Raw genomic sequence first — 17822 nt, 5'->3', positions numbered from 1 at the left:
CAAGTTACAGGCTGTCCGGGAGCGAGTTACAGGCTGTCCGGGAGCGAGTTACAGGCTGTCCGGCAGCCAGTTACAGACAGTCCGGGAGTGAGTTACAGACAGTCCGGGAGTGAGTTACAGACAGTCCGGGAGCGAGTTACAGGCTGTCCGGTACCGAGTTACAGGCTGTCCGGGAGCGAGTTACAGGCTGTCCGGGAGCGAGTTACAGGCTGTCCGGGAGCGAGTTACAGGCTGTCCGGCAGCCAGTTACAGACTGTCCGGGAGCCAGTTACAGACAGTCCGGGAGTGAGTTACAGGCTGTCCGGGAGCGAGTTACAGGCTGTCCGGGAGCGAGTTACAGGCTGTCCGGGAGCGAGTTACAGGCTGTCCGGGAGCGAGTTACAGGCTGTCCGGGAGCGAGTTACAGGCTGTCCGGGAGCGAGTTACAGGCTGTCCGGGAGTGAGTTACAGGCTGTCCGGGAGCGAGTTACAGACTGTCCGGGAGCGAGTTACAGGCTGTCCGGGAGCCAGTTACAGGCTGTCCGGGAGCGAGTTACTACTGTCCGGGAGCGAGTTACAGACAGTTCGGGAGCGAATTACAGACAGTCCGGGAGCGAGTTACAGACAGTCCGGGAGCGAGTTACAGGCTGTCCGGGAGCGAGTTACAGGCTGTCCGGGAGCGAGTTACAGGCTGTCCGGGAGCCAGTTACAGACAGTCCGGGAGCCAGTTACAGACAGTCCGGGAGCGAGTTACAGGCTGTCCGGGAGCGAGTTACAGGCTGTCCGGGAGCGAGTTACAGGCTGTCCGGTACCGAGTTACAGGCTGTCCGGCAGCCAGTTACAGACAGTCCGGGAGTGAGTTACAGACAGTCCGGGAGTGAGTTACAGGCTGTCCGGTACCGAGTTACAGGCTGTCCGGGAGCGAGTTACAGGCTGTCCGGTACCGAGTTACAGGCTGTCCGGGAGCGAGTTACAAGCTGTCCGGCAGCCGGTTACAGACAGTCCGGGAGTGAGTTACAGACAGTCCGGGAGTGAGTTACAGACAGTCCGGGAGCGAGTTACAGGCTGTCCGGTACCGAGTTACAGGCTGTCCGGGAGCGAGTTACAGGCTGTCCGGCAGCGAGTTACAGGCTGTCCGGGAGCGAGTTACAGGCTGTCCGGCAGCCAGTTACAGACAGTCCGGGAGTGAGTTACAGACAGTCCGGGAGTGAGTTACAGGCTGTCCGGGAGCGAGTTACAGGCTGTCCGGGAGCGAGTTACAGGCTGTCCGGGAGCGAGTTACAGGCTGTCCGGGAGCAAGTTACAGGCTGTCCGGTACCGAGTTACAGGCTGTCCGGCAGCCAGTTACAGACAGTCCGGGAGTGAGTTACAGACAGTCCGGGAGTGAGTTACAGGCTGTCCGGTACCGAGTTACAGGCTGTCCGGGAGCGAGTTACAGGCTGTCCGGTACCGAGTTACAGGCTGTCCGGGAGCGAGTTACAGGCTGTCCGGTACCGAGTTACAGGCTGTCCGGGAGCGAGTTACAGGCTGTCCGGGAGCGAGTTACAGGCTGTCCGGGAGCGAGTTACAGGCTGTCCGGCAGCCGGTTACAGACAGTCCGGGAGTGAGTTACAGACAGTCCGGGAGTGAGTTACAGACAGTCCGGGAGCGAGTTACAGGCTGTCCGGTACCGAGTTACAGGCTGTCCGGGAGCGAGTTACAGGCTGTCCGGGAGCGAGTTACAGGCTGTCCGGGAGCGAGTTACAGGCTGTCCGGCAGCCAGTTACAGACAGTCCGGGAGTGAGTTACAGACAGTCCAGGAGTGAGTTACAGGCTGTCCGGGAGCGAGTTACAGGCTGTCCGGGAGCGAGTTACAGGCTGTCCGGGAGCGAGTTACAGGCTGTCCGGGAGCGAGTTACAGGCTGTCCGGGAGCGAGTTACAGGCTGTCCGGGAGCGAGTTACAGGCTGTCCGGGAGCGAGTTACAGGCTGTCCGGGAGCGAGTTACAGGCTGTCCGGGAGCGAGTTACAGGCTGTCTGGGAGCCAGTTACAGGCTGTCCGGGAGTGAGTTACTACTGTCCGGGAGCGAGTTACAGACAGTTCGGGAGCGAGTTACAGACAGTCCGGGAGTGAGTTACAGGCTGTCCGGGAGCGAGTTACAGGCTGTCCGGGAGCGAGTTACAGGCTGTCCGGGAGCGAGTTACAGGCTGTCCGGGAGCCAGTTACAGACAGTCCGGGAGCGAGTTACAGGCTGTCCGGGAGCGAGTTACAGGCTGTCCGGGAGCGAGTTACAGGCTGTCCGGGAGCGAGTTACAGGCTGTCCGGGAGCGAGTTACAGGCTGTCCGGGAGCCAGTTACAGGCTGTCCGGGAGCGAGTTACAGGCTGTCCGGGAGCCAGTTACAGGCTGTCCGGGAGCAAGTTACAGGCTGTCCGGGAGCGAGTTACAGACTGTCCGGGAGCCAGTTACAGGCTGTCCGGGAGCCAGTTACAGGCTGTCCGGGAGCGAGTTACAGGCTGTCCGGGAGCGAGTTACAGGCTGTCCGGGAGTGAGTTACAGGCTGTCCGGGAGCGAGTTACACAGGGATCGGGAGTGAGTTACAGGCTGTCCGGGAGCGAGTTACAATGAATTACAATGCATCTTTTTCAGGATTTTGCAAATTTACATTAATCTAAGATGTTCCCTGACAGGTACAACAACAGAATACTGACCTATTGCTGCTGTCCCTCCCAGTGTTGTACATGTACCCTGGAGGGTCCGCTCACTGTCTCACACTCACCAAGTCGGCTCCATGATACGATTGGTTTTGGATTTCCCGTGGCGATGCATTCCAAAATGGCGGTCTGGTGAATGGTGAGGGTCAGGTTCTGAGGACCTGATAGGATCACAGGCTCCTGGTCAGCACGGGGGGACACAACTGGGAAAGGAATAAACATCCATCAGAAACACACAGCAGCTTAGTCTCATCCAACATGGACCAGCCATGATGGTGAGAGGGGCTGGTGAGGGTCGGGGCTGAGTGGGAGGGGCGCTGAGAAGAGAGATGATGAGAGCGAGTGTGATGGGGTGAGGGTGAGGGAGCAGATGGTGAGAGTGGTGGGGTGTTGATGGTGAGGATGAGGGTGGAGGGGTGAGGGGGTGATGCTGAGGGCAGGGGTGGGGTGATGGTGAGGGGGATGAGATGATGAGGGCGAGGGTGGGAGGGGAAGTGAGATGATGAGGGTGAGGGTGATACGATGATGAGGGTGAGGGGGAAGCGAAGATAAGGGTGAGGGTGATGAGATCCTGAGGGTGAGGGTGGGGGTGTGGTGATGAGGGTGAGAATGGGGGGGGTACGTGGTGATGAGGGTGAGGGTAGGGGATGTGGTGATGAGGGTGAGGGTAGGGGATGAGATCCTGAGGGTGGGGGTGTGGTGATGAGGGTGAGGATGGGGATGTGGTGATGAGGGTGAGGGTGTGGTGATGAGGGTTGAGGGTAAAGGTGAGGGTGCTGGATGAGACCCTGAGGGTGGGGGTGTGGTGATGAGGGTGGGGTTAGGGGTGTGGTGATGAGGGTTGTGGTTGAGGGTGGGGGTAAGGGTGTGGTGATGAGGGTGAGGGTGGTGGTGAGGGTTGAGGGTGTGGTGGTGGGGGTGGGGTTAGGGGTGTGGTGATAAGGGTTGAGGGTGGGGGTAGGGATGTGGTGGTGAGGGTGGGGGTAGGGTTGTGGTGATGAGGGTGGGGGTAGGGGTGTGGTGATGAGGGTGGGGATAGAGGTGTGGTGATGAGGGTGGGGGTAGGGGTGTGGTGATGACGGTTGAGGGTGAGGTTGGGGGTAGGGGTGTGGTGATGAGGGTTGAGGGTGAGGATGGGGGTAGGGGTGCGGTGGTGAGGGTGGGGGTAGGGGTGTGGTGATGAGGGTTGAGGGTGGGGGTAGGGGTGTGGTGATGAGGGTTGAGGGTGGGGGTAGGGGTGTAGTGATGAGGGGTGAGGGTGGGGGTAGGGTTGTGGTGATGAGGGTGGGGGTAGGGGTGTGGTGATGAGGGTTGAGGGTGGGGGTAGGGGTGTGGTGGTGAGGGTTGAGGGTGGGGGTGAGGGTAGGGGTGTGGTGATGAGGGTAGGGGTTAGGGGTGATGAGGGTGTGGTGATGAGGGTGAGGTTGAGGGTGGGGGTAGGGGTGATGAGGGTGAGGGTGGGTGTTGAGGATGAGGGTGGGGTGATGACGGTTAGGGGGAGGGTGAGGATGAGGGTGATGAGCGTGAGGGTGGGGGTGAGGGTGAGGTTGGTGAGGGGGGGTGAAGGTGAGGGTAAGGGTGGGGGTAGGGGTGATGAGGGTGGGGGTGTGGTGATGAGGGTGAGGGTAGGGGTGATGAGGGTGGGGTGTGGTGATGAGGGTGGGGGTAGGGGTGTGGTGATGAGGGTGAGGGTGGGGGTGGGGCTGTGGTGATGAGGGTGGGGTTAAGGGTGGGGGTGGGAGTGTGGTGATGAGGGTGAGGGTGGGGTTAAGGGTGGGGGTGGGGTGATGAGGGTGAGGGTGGGGTTAAGGGTGGAGGTGGGGGTGTGGTGGTGAAACGATGCTGCCAGTGATGGTTATGGTGTGTGAGTCTGATGAGAGTGGAGCTGTTGTACTGACCGGACAGGCTCAGTGTAGCCTCCTGACTGGCTCTTGTATTTGCAATGTTGACAGCCACACAGCGGTAAGTGCCAAGGTCCCGTTGCTGTACCCTGGTGATCTGGAGAACACCAGTTGGTAGCAGAGTATACCTGGAAACCAAGGTAGAGGCAGTCAGTCCAACAAGACTATGTGAACCTGCAGGGAGTGCACCTCCACATCGACACTTTACATCGTAAAGGGCTTTACAATTCAATGAAATACTTTTAAAGGGCAGAAAACACGGCAGGAACCAAGTTACACACAGCAAACTCTCACAAACCTTACAGCCAAATATGATCAAATAATCACTTGTTTGAGATATTGGGTGAGGTGTAAAAATTCACCCAGGACACCAGAGAATACTCTTCAACATAGCGACTGCTAGATCTTTTACAGCAAGACGGGTCCTCAGTTTAATGCCTCATCTGAAAGACGGCCCACCAACCATGCAGCGCTCCCTCAGTACTGACCCTCCGACAGTGCGGCGCTCCCTCAGTACTGACCCTCCGATAGTGCGGCACTCCCCAGTACTGACCCTCTGACAGTGCAGCGCTCCCTCAGCACTGACCCTCCGACAGTGCGGCGCTCCCTCAGTACTGACCCTCCGACAGTGCGGCGCTCCCTCAGTACTGACCCTCCGACAGTGCGGCGCTCCCTCAGTACTGACCCTCCGACAGTGCGGCACTCCCTCAGTACTGACCCTCTGACAGTGCGGCACTCCCTCAGCACTGACCCTCTGACAGTGCGGCTCTCCCTCAGTACTGACCCTCCGACAATGCAGCACTCCCTCAGTACTGACCCTCCGATAGTGCAGTACTCCCTCAGTACTGACCCTCCGACAGTGCAGCACTCCTTCAGCACTGACCCTCCGACAGTGCAGCCCTCCCTCAGTACTGACCCCCTGATAGTGCAGCACTCCCTCAGTACTGACCCTCCGACAGTGCAGCACTCCCTCAGCACTGACCCTCCGACAGTGCAGCCCTCCCTCAGTTCTGACCCCCTGATAGTGCAGAACTCCCTCAGTACTGCATTGGGAGTTTAGGTGTAGATTATGTGCTCAAGTCTCTGGAATGGAACTTGAACCCAGGTCCATCTCATTCAGGCGAGAATGCTACACATTATCTCACGGCTGACACAGTTTTTGAAAATAAATAAAAATGTATATAAATTTAAAGATGGGAAGGTGGGAGCCATAACTCTACAGATCTGCTGATGCCCTGGTGTGACAGGAGGCACCGAGTCTCACAGGAATAATGTATACACCTATCACTGTACAGTATACTAAAAATCTCCCCGCCATTTGTACATCCTTTCAACTATTTCCATTAGAAATACTAGCATTTCCAATTGCAATGGAATCTGCCTATATAAACTGTCACACTGCTACTCCACTCTCAGGAGCTACAGCATCATCTCTGGTCGGAGGGTGTCATTAGAGCGTTACGAGTTTACATAGGCTCTGACCATTATGAATGTTGACATAGAAAATTATAATGGAAATACAAAGATGAACGATTTGGGGAGTGAGTTACCTCTGATGTTCTGTTACCTCTGCTTCCCTCTCTGTAACTCCTATTTCTTCTGAGGACAGCTCCTGGCTTTGCGCATTGCCACACGCCATTGACTCAGTAGATAAAAATCCTACGGGTTGGTTGGAAATGTTTGACTCACCTTGCGTCATCCATGTTCAAAGGAACACGATTGAGTTCCCAAGTTATTGTTGCTTCAGGAACACCATAGATGTGACATTCAAAACGGGCCACACCTCCCAGCTGCACCTTCATAGACTGCGGGTGGGTCTGAAATCGAGGCAGAGCTGGGTCGGAAAAACAACGGGAAAAAGAAGGTTCATTATTAGATCATACTCAGCAAATTGGCAGAGGTCTCAGACCAGGCAGAGAGTTTTGAAGAGTCACAGAAAGAGATGAAGAATGTCAAGGAGATAGAGTGAGTGATAGAGATGGAGGGAATGGGAAGGAGAGAGGGAGACACACAGAGACGAAGAGATAGTAACACAAAGAAAGGGAGATAAACCGATGGAATAGAGGAATGGAGAGATGGAACAGAGAAAGAGAGACGGACAGAGTAAGAAATAGGGTTAGCAACAGATAGAGAGGGGGAAATGAAGAGGGAGGTAGAAAGGGATATAGAAAGACAGAATGGGAATTAAGACAGATCAAAGAGATACAGAGAAAGGGAAGTAGACAGTGTGAGGGAAGATGAGATAAAGGAGAGAGGTAATAGAAGGAGAGAGACATATACAAATGGATAGAAATGATACATAATGCTAGGCAACATGCAGGAAAGAGAGAGAGTGAGGGATCATAGGGGGCGAGGGGACTGGGAGGAGGCGTGGTGAAGGGGGAGGGGCATCAGGATGAGGAATGGAGGGGAGGGCCAGCATGAGGGGTGTCTTTTTTTTTAAAGGGTTAATTTACAGGATGTGGGCTTCGCTGGCTGGGCCAGCATTTATTGCCCATCCCTATTGCCCTTGAGAAGATGGTGGTGAGCCGCCTTCTTGAACCGCTGCAGTCCCTGTGGTGTAGGTACACCCATGGTGCTGTTAGGGAGGGAGTTCCAGGATTTTGACTCAGCGATAGTGAAGGAACGGCCAATATACTTCCAAGTCAGGATGATGAGTAACTTGGAGGTGAACTTCCAGGTGGTGGTGTTCCCATGTATCTGCTGCCCTTGTCCTTCTAGATGGTAGTGGTTGTGGGTTTGGAAGGTGCTGTCTAAGGAGCCTTGATGAATTCCTGCAGTGCATCTTGTAGATGGTACACACTGCCGCTACTGTGCGTTGGTGGTGGAGGGAGTGAATGTGTGGATGTGGTGCCAATCAAGCGGGCTGCTTTGTCCTGGATGGTGTTGAACTTCTTGAGTGTTGTGGGAGCTGCACTAGCCAGACAAGTAGAGAGTATTCCATCACACCCTTGACTTGTGCCTTGTAGATGGTGGACAGGCTTTGGGGAGTCAGGAGATGAGCTACTTGTTGCAGGATTCCTAGCCTCTTGTAGCCACAGTATTTATACGGCTAGACCAGTTCAGTCTCTGGTCAATGGTAACACCCAAGATGTTGATTGCAGGGGATTCAGCGGTGGTAATGCCATTGAATGTCAAGGGGCGATGGTTAGATTCTCTCTTGTTGGAGATGATCATTGCTTGGCACTTGTGTGGCGTGAATGTCACTTGCCACTTGTCAGCCCAAGCCTGGATATTGTCCAGGTCTTGCTGCATTTGGACATGGACTGCTTCAGTATCAGAGGAGTCACGAATGGTGCTGAACATTGTCATCAGCGAACATCCCCACTTCTGACCTTATGATGGAAGGAAGGTCATTGATGAAGCAACTGAAGATAGTTGGGTCGAGGATACTACCCTGAGGAACTCCTGCAGTGATGTCCTGGAACTGAGATGATTGACCTCCAACAACCACAACCATCTTCCTTTGTGCTAGGTATGACTCCAACCAGCGGAGAGTTTTCCTCCTGATTCCCATTGACTCCAGTTTTGCTAGGGCTCCTTGATGCCACACTCGGTCAAATGCTGCCTTGATGTCAAGGGCAGTCACTCTCACCTCACCTCAGGAGTTCAGCTCTTTAGTCCATGTTTGAACCAAGGCTGTAATGAGGTCAGAAGCTGAATGACCCTAGCTGAACCCAAACTGAGCGTCAGTGAGCAGGTAAGTGTCATTTGATAGCACTGTTGATGACATCTTCCATCGCTTTGCTGACAATCGAGAGTAGACTGATGGGGCAGTAATTGGCTGGGTTGGATTTGCCCTGTTTTAGGTGTACAGGACATATCTGGGCAATTTTCTACATAGCCGGGTAGATGCCAGTGTTGTAGCTGTACTAGGAAAGTGTGGCTAGGGGTGTGGCAAGTTCTGGAGCACAAGTCTTCAGTACTATTGCCGGAATATTGTCAGGGCCCATAGCCTTTGCAGTATCCAATGTCTTCAGCCATTTCTTGATATCACATGGAGTGAATCGAATTGGCTGAAGACTGGCATCTGTGATGCTGGAGACCTCTGGAGGAGGCCGAGATGGATCATCCACTCGGCACTTCTGGTTAAAGATGGCTGCAAATGCTTCAGCCTTATCCTTTGCACTGATGTGCGGGGCTCCTCCATCATTGAGGATGGGGATATTTGTGGTGCCTCCTCCTCCAGTGAGTTGTTTAATTGTCCACCACCATTCACGACTGGTGTGGGAGGACTGCAGAGCTTAGATCTGATCCGTTGGTTGCGGAATCGCTTAGCTGTCTATCACTTGCTGCTTATGCTGTTTGGATGCAAGTAGTCCTGTGTTATAGCTTCACCAGGTTGACACCTCATTCTCAGGTATGCCTGGTGCTGCTCCTGACATCCCCTCCTGCACTCTACCATTGCCACCAAGCCAGAGGATCAACCCTGTTCAATGAAGAGTGGGGGATATGAGGTTACAGATTGTGGTTGATTAAAATTCTGCTGCTGCTGATGGCCCACAGCGCCTCATGGATGCCCAGTCTTGAGTTGCGAGATCTGTTTGAAATCTATCCCATTTAGCACGGTGGTAATGCCACACAACACGGTGGAGGGTATCCTTAATGTGAAGGCGGGACTTCGTCTCCACAACGACTGTGCAGTGGTCACTCCTACCGACACTGTGATGGACAGATGCATCTGCGGCAGGCAGGTTGGTGAGGATGAGGACAAGTATGTTTTTCCCTTTTCTTGATTCCCTCACCACCTGCCGCAGACCCAGTCTAGCAGCTATGTCCTTTAGGAGTCGGTCAGCTCGGTGTGTGGTGGTGCTACTGAGCCACTCTTGGTGACAGACATTGAAGTCCCCACCCAGAGTACATTGTGCACCCTTGCCACGCTCAGTGCTTCCTCCAAATGGTGTTCAACATAGAGGAGCACTGATTCATCAGCTGAGGGAGGGCGGTACGTGGTAATCAGCAGGCTTCCTTGCCCGTTTGACCTGATACCATGAGACTTCATGGGGTCCGGAGTCAATGTTGAGGACTCCCAGGGCAACTCTCTCCCGACTGTATACCACTGTGCTGCCACCTCTGCTGGGTCTGTCCTGCCGGTGGGATAGGACATACCCAGGGATGGTGATGGTGGTGTCTGGGACATTATCTGTAAGATATGATTCTGTGAGTATGGTTATGTCAGGCTGTTGCTTGTCTAGTCTGTGAGACAGCTCTCCCAATTTTGGCACTTGCCCCCAGATGTTAGTAAGGAGGACTCTGCAGGGTCAACAGGGCTGAATTTGCTGTTGTTGGTTCCGGTGCCTAGGTCAATAACGGGTGGTCCGTCCGGTTTCATTCCTTTTTTGATGACTTTGTAGCGGTTTGTTATAACTGAGTGTTTTGCTAGGCCATTTCAGAGGGCATTTAAGAGTCAACCACATTGCTGTGGGTCTGGAGTCACATGTAGGCCAGACCGGGTAAGGACAACAGGTTTCCCTCCCTAAAGGGACATTAGTGAACCAGATGGGTTTTTACAACAATTGACAATGGTTTCATGGTCATCATCAGACTGTTAATTACAGATTTTTATTGAATTCAAATTCCACCATCTGCCTTGGTGGGATTCATACCCGGGTCCCCAGAGCATTACCCTGGGTCCCTGCATTACCAGTCCAGTGACAATACCATGACACCAGGGAGAGGGGGTCTGGGTGAAGGAGTCCTGGTGAGGGGAGGAGTTGAGGGTGCCAGGGGGAAGGGGTCCAGGGAAGAGCATCTGGGAGAGGGTGAGGAGGTAAGGTCTGGGAGTGGGGGGGTCCAGGTGTGGGGAGGAGGCCCAAGGATGAGGCTCCAGAGGAGGGGGTCTGGGTGGGGGAGGAAGGGTCTGGGTGAGGGGATCCAGGTGAAGAGTGGGGTCTGAAGGGAGGGGGTCAGAGGGTCAGGGTGAGGGGATCCATGAGAGGTGGACAGGAACCAGGGGAGCGGAAGGGGTCTGGAAGTAGGGGAAGAGTGGGGTGGGGGCGGGGAAAATTGGGAGAGGGTGTAGAGGGGAGGAGGCCTGGGTAAGGAAGAGGGGATCCAGGTGAGGGGGAAGGGTTCTGGTTGAGGGGACAGGGTCCGGAGGAACAGAAGGGGTCTGGAAGTAGGGCAGGAGGGTAGGTGGGAATCGGGAGACGGCGTCCAGGTGAGCGGATCTGGGGGGGGGGGTGGGGGTGTGCGGGGGGAGAGAGGCCTGTGTAAGGAGGAGGGGGTCCGGGTAATGGAGTCTGGGTGAGGGGGAGGAGGGTTTGGGTGAGGGGGAGGAGGGTCTGGGTGAGGGGGAGGAGTGTCTGGGTGAGGGGGAGGAGGGACTGGGTGAGGGGGAGGAGGGTCTGGGTGAGGGGGAGGGGGTCTGGGTGAGGGGGAGGGGGTGAGGGGGAGGAGGGTCTGGGTGAGTGGGAGGGGGTCTGGGTGAGGGGGAGGAGGGTCTGGGTGAGGGGGAGGAGGGTCTGGGTGAGGGGCGGAGGGTCTGGGTGATGGGGAGAGGGTCTCGGTGAGGGGGAGGAGTGTCTGGGTGAGGGGGTCTGGGTGAGGGGGTGAGTGAGGGGGAGGAGGGTCTGGGTGAGGGGTGGAGGGTCTGGGTGAGGGGGCGGAGGGTCTGGGTGAGGGGGTGAGTAAGGGGGAGGAGGGTCTGGGTGAGGGGGAGGAGGGTCTGGGTGAGGGGACGGAGTGTCTGGGTGAGGGGGAGAGGGTCTCGGTGAGGGGGAGGAGGGTCTGGATGAGGGTGAGGGGGTCTGGGTGAGGGGTGGAAGGTCTGGGTGAGGGGGAGGAGTGTCTGGGTGAGGGGTGGAGGGTCTGGGTGAGGGGGCGGAGGGTCTGGATGAGGGTGAGGGGGTCTGGGTGAGAGGGTGAGTAAGGGGGAGGAGGGTCTGGGTGATGGGTGGAGGGTCTGGGTGAGGGGTGGAGGGTCTGGGTGAGGGGGAGAGGGTCTGGTTGAGGGGAAGGAGGGTCTGGGTGAGGAGGAGGGGGTCCGAGTGAGGAGTCTGGGTGAGGGGGTGAGTGAGGGGGAGGAGGGTCTGGTTGAGGGGGTGGAGGGCCTGGTTGAGGGGGAGGAGGGTCTGTGTGAGGGGGAGGGGGTCCGGGTGAGGGGTCTGGGTGAGGGGGAGAGGGTCTCGGTGAGGGGGAGGAGTGTCTGGGTGAGGGGTGGAGGGTCTGGGTGAGGGGGCGGAGGGTCTGGGTGAGGGGTCTGGGTGAGGGGGCGGAGGGTCTGGGTGAGGGGGAGGAGTGTCTGGGTGAGGGGGTCTGGGTGAGGGTGAGGGGGTCTGGGTGAGGGGGTGAGTAAGGGGGAGGAGGGTCTGGGTGAGGGGTGGAGGGTCTGGGTGAGGGGTGGAGGGTCTGGGTGAGGGGCCGGAGGGTCTGGGTGAGGGTGAGGGGGTCTGGGTGAGGGGGAGGAGGGTCTGGGTGAGGGGGAGGAGGTCCGGGTGAGGGATCTGGGTGAGGGGGCGGAGGGTCTGGGTGAGGGTGAGGGGGTCTGGGTGAGGGGGAGGAGGGTCTGGTTGAGGGGGAGGGGGTCCGGGTGAGTGAGGGAGAGGAGGGTCTGGGTGAGGGGGAGGGGGTCCGGGTGAGGGGGTGAGTGAGGGGGAGGAGGGTCTGGGTGAGGGGGTCCGGGTGAGGGGGTGAGTGAGGGGAAGGAGGGTCTGGGTGAGGGGGAGGGGATCTGGGTGAGGGGGTGAGTGAGGGGGAGGAGGGTCTGGGTGAGGGGGAGGGGGTCCAGGTGAGGGGTCTGGCTGAGGGGGTGAGTGAGTTACCACATACTTGCCACCTGCACCCTGGCCTTGCGGCTGAGTAAGAGACCGAATCGGTTGTGCGCTGTACAGTCGTACTCCCCAGCGTCAGACTCATTGTTTTCTTTCTTCTTCAGGAAGTTTCGGATACAGAGCGAGCCGTTGTTGAGCAACGAGACCCGGGGACTCTCCCTCAGCGCAAAACCATCTTTCCTCCACGTTATGGCAATAGGTTCAACTCCTTCCACCTGACAGTTTAACACCAGGGGCCGATCCTTCACTGCAATCACGTCACTGGGCTCCTCCACAAAGCTGAGTTCAGACAACAACCCAACATCTACAACCAAACACAGGAACAAGTCAGACCACAGCAGGACAGCATGAGTCAGACCCCATCTACATTCACAAAATGAAAACAAAAACTGCTGGGGAAACTCAACAGGTCTGACAGCATCTGTGGAGGGAGAGAGTTAGCCTTTCGAGTCCATCTGACCCTTCTTCATGATCCAAGAAGGGTCATATGGACTCGAAACGTTATCTCTGTCTCCACAGAGGCTGACAGACCTGCTGGGTTTCCCCAGCGTTTTTTGTTTCAGGTTACCAGCATCGGCAGTATTTTGTCTTTATTACCCATCTACATTCAGTTCTGGGCACTGCACCTCAGGAAGGAATCACCCCCCCGCACCTCACCATCTGCATTGGTTGATGGTTAAAATGGTTGATGTTTAGAGGCAGCGCGGGGCAGATTCACCAAAACAAACCCGGGGTTAAAACAGTTCAATATTGACGACTGGTTGCACGGACTAGGCTTGTGTTTAGGACACTGCTGGATGATCTGATTGAGGTGTTTAAGATGTTCATATGATCTGATGTGGTTAATAAAGATTTCCTCTTGCCAATCACTACTTGACAGCCCATGTACATTCCTCAAAGAGAAACCCTCCCAGGGCAGGTACAGCATGGGGTTAGATACAGAGTAAAGCTCCCTCTACACTGTCCCCATCAAACATTCCCAGGACAGGTACAGCACAGGGTTAGATACAGAGTAAAGCTCCCTCTACACTGTCCCCATCAAACACTCCCAGGACAGGTACAGCTCGGGGTTAGATACAGAGTAAAGCTCCCTCTACACTGTCCCCATCAAACACTCCCAGGACAGGTACAGCACGGGGTTAGATACAGAGTAAAGCTTCCTCCACACTGTCCCCATCAAACACTCCCAGGACAGGTACAGCACGGGTTAGATACAGAGTAAAGCTCCCTCTACACTGTCCCCATCAAACACTCCCAGGACAGGTACAGCATGGGGTTAGATACAGAGTAAAGCTCCCTCTACACTGTCCCCATCAAACACTCCCAGGGCAGGTACAGCACGGGGTTCGATACAGAGTAAAGCTCCCTCTACACTGTCCCCATCAAACACTCCCAGGACAGGTACAGCACGGGGTAAGATACAGAGTAAAGCTCCCTCTACACTGTCCCCATCAAACACTCCCAGGACAGGTACAGCACGGGGTTAGATACAGAGTAAAGCTCCCTCTACACTGTCCCCATCAAACACTCCCAGGGCAGGTACAGCACGGGGTTCGATACAGAGTAAAGCTCCCTCTATACTGTCCCCATCAAACACTCCAAGGACAGGTACAGCACGGGGTAAGATACAGAGTAAAGCTCCCTCTACACTGTCCCCATCAAACACTCCCAGGACAGGTACAGCACGGGTTAGATACAGAGTAAAGCTCCCTCTACACTGTCCCCATCAAACACTCCCAGGACAGGTACAGCTCGGGGTTAGATACAGAGTAAAGCTCCCTCTACACTGTCCCCATCAAACACTCCCAGGACAGGTACAGCACGGGGTTAGATACAGAGTAAAGCTTCCTCCACACTGTCCCCATCAAACACTCCCAGGACAGGTACAGCACGGGTTAGATACAGAGTAAAGCTCCCTCTACACTGTCCCCATCAAACACTCCCAGGACAGGTACAGCATGGGGTTAGATACAGAGTAAAGCTCCCTCTACACTGTCCCCATCAAACACTCCCAGGACAGGTACAGCACGGGGTAAGATACAGAGTAAAGCTCCCTCTACACTGTCCCCATCAAACACTCCCAGGACAGGTACAGCACGGGGTTAGATACAGAGTAAAGCTCCCTCTACACTGTCCCCATCAAACACTCCCAGGGCAGGTACAGCACGGGGTTCGATACAGAGTAAAGCTCCCTCTACACTGTCCCCATCAAACACTCCCAGGACAGGTACAGCACGGGGTTAGATACAGGGTAAAGCTCCCTCTACACCGTGCCCATCAAATACTCCCAGGACAGGTACAGAACGGGGTTAGATACAGAGTAAAGTTCCCTCTACGCTGTCCCCATCAAACACACCCAGGGCAGGGACAGCACGGGGTTAGATACAGAGTAAAGCTCCCTCTACACTGTCCCCATCAAACACTCCCAGGGCAGGTACAGCACGGGGTTCGATACAGAGTAAAGCTCCCTCTACACTGTCCCCATCAAACACTCCCAGGGCAGGTACAGCACGGGGTTAGATACAGAGTAAAGCTCCCTCTACACTGTCCCCATCAAACACTCCCAGGACAGGTACAGCACGGGGTTAGATACAGAGTAAAGCTCCCTCTACACTGTCCCCATTAAACTCACCTGCTCAGTGTCTGGGGCTCCTGGTATAATGTTTGCCTCTGGACAGCTCAGGTGAGAACAGCACAGGAGTTGGTGTCAGGGCCACACCGTGGAGTACCTAGATTCAGATTTACAGATGGGTACAGATGAGGTAGCAGAGGATAACCCCAGAGGAGCCAGTACCCCAGCAAGCGTTGGGGTTTAGGGGACTGAGCTGAAAGATGACACTATTGCTCGTTTTGCACTGTGGTCACTGAGCAATACAACAGTTCCTTCATTGTTGTCACAGCCTGAATAAGAGTTTTGATGCTGACAGGTTTTACTGTTTGAACTGTCGGCCTCTCTGTGAATGGCGTGGTGAACAATGTGCCTGCGGGCGGTGGCGAATACTGGTTGACACCCTCGGGGAGAGATTGATGGCTGGCTCCCAACTCCATAGAAACCCAGGCCATCAGTGGACCCTGCCTGTCTGTGGGCAGGCTGGAGTTCAGGATGTGTAAATGCTGGAGGTCAGGAAAGCCACTCAGGACAACAGGAGCTCCCCCCCACCAACCACCAAACTCCATCCCCTCCCTCAGCAAGAGGGATGCTCAAACGCCCAGGAATCCATCTGCCCCCAGCCTCAGCTGCATATGTCAGTGGAAGGGGATGTTCTCATGACTCAATGTCACTCAAAACCCTTTCCTCTGCTTTCTGAAGAATGATTAGATTATCCTGGGGATGAGATGTTGAATGATGCCATTCAGTCCACCTCTGAGACCTGACTCTTGCCCCTAAGTGCATCTCGCCCTTGGCCTGGAGCTGCAGGAGACAGGGCCCAGAAAACAGCTGCCCCGATAACCCAATCGTCATGGGAAGCCTGTCAGTCAGGAGGAGGAGAACAGTAAAACCATCAGGAGACAATATCCATCCCTGTAGACAACTGACTGCAATACCCAGCCATCTCCTCTCTACCCTGACTGCAATACCCAGCCATTTCCTCTCTACCCTGACTGCAATACCCAGCCATCTCCTCTCTACCTTGACTGCAATACCCAGCCATCTCCTCTCTACCCTGACTGCAATACCCAGCCATTTCCTCTCTACCCTGACTGCAATACCCAGCCATCTCCTCTCTACCCTGACTGCAATACCCAGCCATCTCCTCTCTACCCTGACTGCAATACCCAGCCATCTCCTCTCTACCCTGACTGCAATACCCAGCCATCTCCTCTCTACCCTGACTGCAATACCCAGCCATCTCCTCTCTACCCTGACTGCAATACCCTGCCATCTCCTCTCTACCCCAACATCCCTCAAAGCCCTGATACCCTGATCACTGCTCCAATTCCCTTTGCTGCCACACCCCTTCCTGGCCACACGGACCTCCCCCTCACTTCCCCGAAGGCCCCACCAACCCGCTTACTGCCCCCACCCTCGTTGCTGCCCCCACCCCCGTCGCTGCCCCCACCTCGTTGCCCCCCCTCACTGCCCTGACACCCACCTCACCACATTGGCACCCTCTCTACCCTGACAAGCCAATCACTACACCAAGACCCCTTCCCCACACCAGTATTATATACCACGCTGTGACACAGTCTAACGCACGGTATTACATATCGCGCTGTGACACAGTCTAACGCACGGTATTACATACGGCGCTGTGACACAGTCTAACGCACGGTATTACATACGGCGCTGTGACACAGTCTAACGCACGGTATTACATACCGCGCTGTGACACAGTCTAACGCACGGTATTACATACGGCGCTGTGACACAGTCTAACGCACGGTATTACATACCGCGCTGTGACAGTCTAACGCACGGTATTACATACCGCGCTGTGACACAGTCTAACGCACGGTATTACATACCGCGCTGTGACAGTCTAACGCACGGTATTACATACCGCGCTGTGACACAGTCTAACGCACGGTATTACATACCGCGCTGTGACACAGTCTAACGCATGGTATTACATACCGCGCTGTGACACAGTCTAACGCACGGTATTACATACCGCGCTGTGACACAGTCTAACGCACGGTATTACATACCGCGCTGTGACACAGTCTAACGCACGGTATTACATACTGCACTGTGACACAGTCTAACACACAGTATTATATACCGCAGTGACAGTCTAACACAGTATTATATACCGCACTGTGACACAGTTGAACACTATTATATACCGCACTGTGACACAGTCTAACACACAGTATTATATACCGCACTGTGACACAGTTGAACACAGTATTATATACCGCACTGTGACACAGTCTAACACACGGTATTATATACCGCACTGTGACACAGTCGAACACAGTACTATATACCGCACTGTGACACAGTTGAACACTATTATATAACCGCACTGTGACACAGTCTAACACACGGTATTATATACCGCACTGACACAATCTAACACACAGTATTATATACCGCACCGTGACATAGTCTAACACAGTATTATATACCGCACTGTGACACAGTCTAACACAGTATTATATACCGCACCGTGACATAGTCTAACACAGTATTATATACCACACTGTGACATAGTCGAACACAGTATTATATACCGCACTGTGACACAGTCGAACACAGTATTATATACCGCACTGTGACAGTCAAACACTATTATATACCACACTGTGACACAATCTAACACACAGTATTATATACCGCACTGTGACACAGTCTAACACAGTATTATATACCGCACCGTGACATAGTCTAACACAGTATTATATACCACACTGTGACATAGTCGAACATAGTATTATATACCGCACTGTGACACAGTCGAACACAGTATTATATACCGCACTGTGACAGTCGAACACAGTATTATATACCGCACCGTGACATAGTCTAACACA

At 54.7% G+C, this 17822-nt stretch overlaps 1 protein-coding gene across 1 annotated transcript in view; it reads right to left on the bottom strand.

Moving 5' to 3' along the window:
- Positions 1–15407, bottom strand: part of LOC144672209 (immunoglobulin superfamily DCC subclass member 3-like) — a 32273-nt gene extending 16866 nt beyond the window's left edge. Inside the window, exons 1-5 of the mRNA XM_078534026.1 lie at positions 15220–15407; positions 12343–12707; positions 6262–6406; positions 4570–4700; positions 2737–2874 (exon numbers count right to left, since the gene is read on the bottom strand). Of these exons, the coding sequence (XP_078390152.1) occupies positions 2737–2874; positions 4570–4700; positions 6262–6406; positions 12343–12707; positions 15220–15407 (967 nt within the window). The remainder of the gene's footprint in view (positions 1–2736; positions 2875–4569; positions 4701–6261; positions 6407–12342; positions 12708–15219) is intronic.
- Positions 15408–17822: the final 2415 nt, after the last annotated feature.

This window comes from Cetorhinus maximus, chromosome 36 (assembly GCF_964194155.1).
Source record: "Cetorhinus maximus chromosome 36, sCetMax3.hap1.1, whole genome shotgun sequence".
NCBI lineage: Eukaryota > Metazoa > Chordata > Chondrichthyes > Lamniformes > Cetorhinidae > Cetorhinus > Cetorhinus maximus.
Note: the sequence above shows the minus strand (reverse complement) of the source record. Positions and strands in the feature narration are given on the sequence as shown.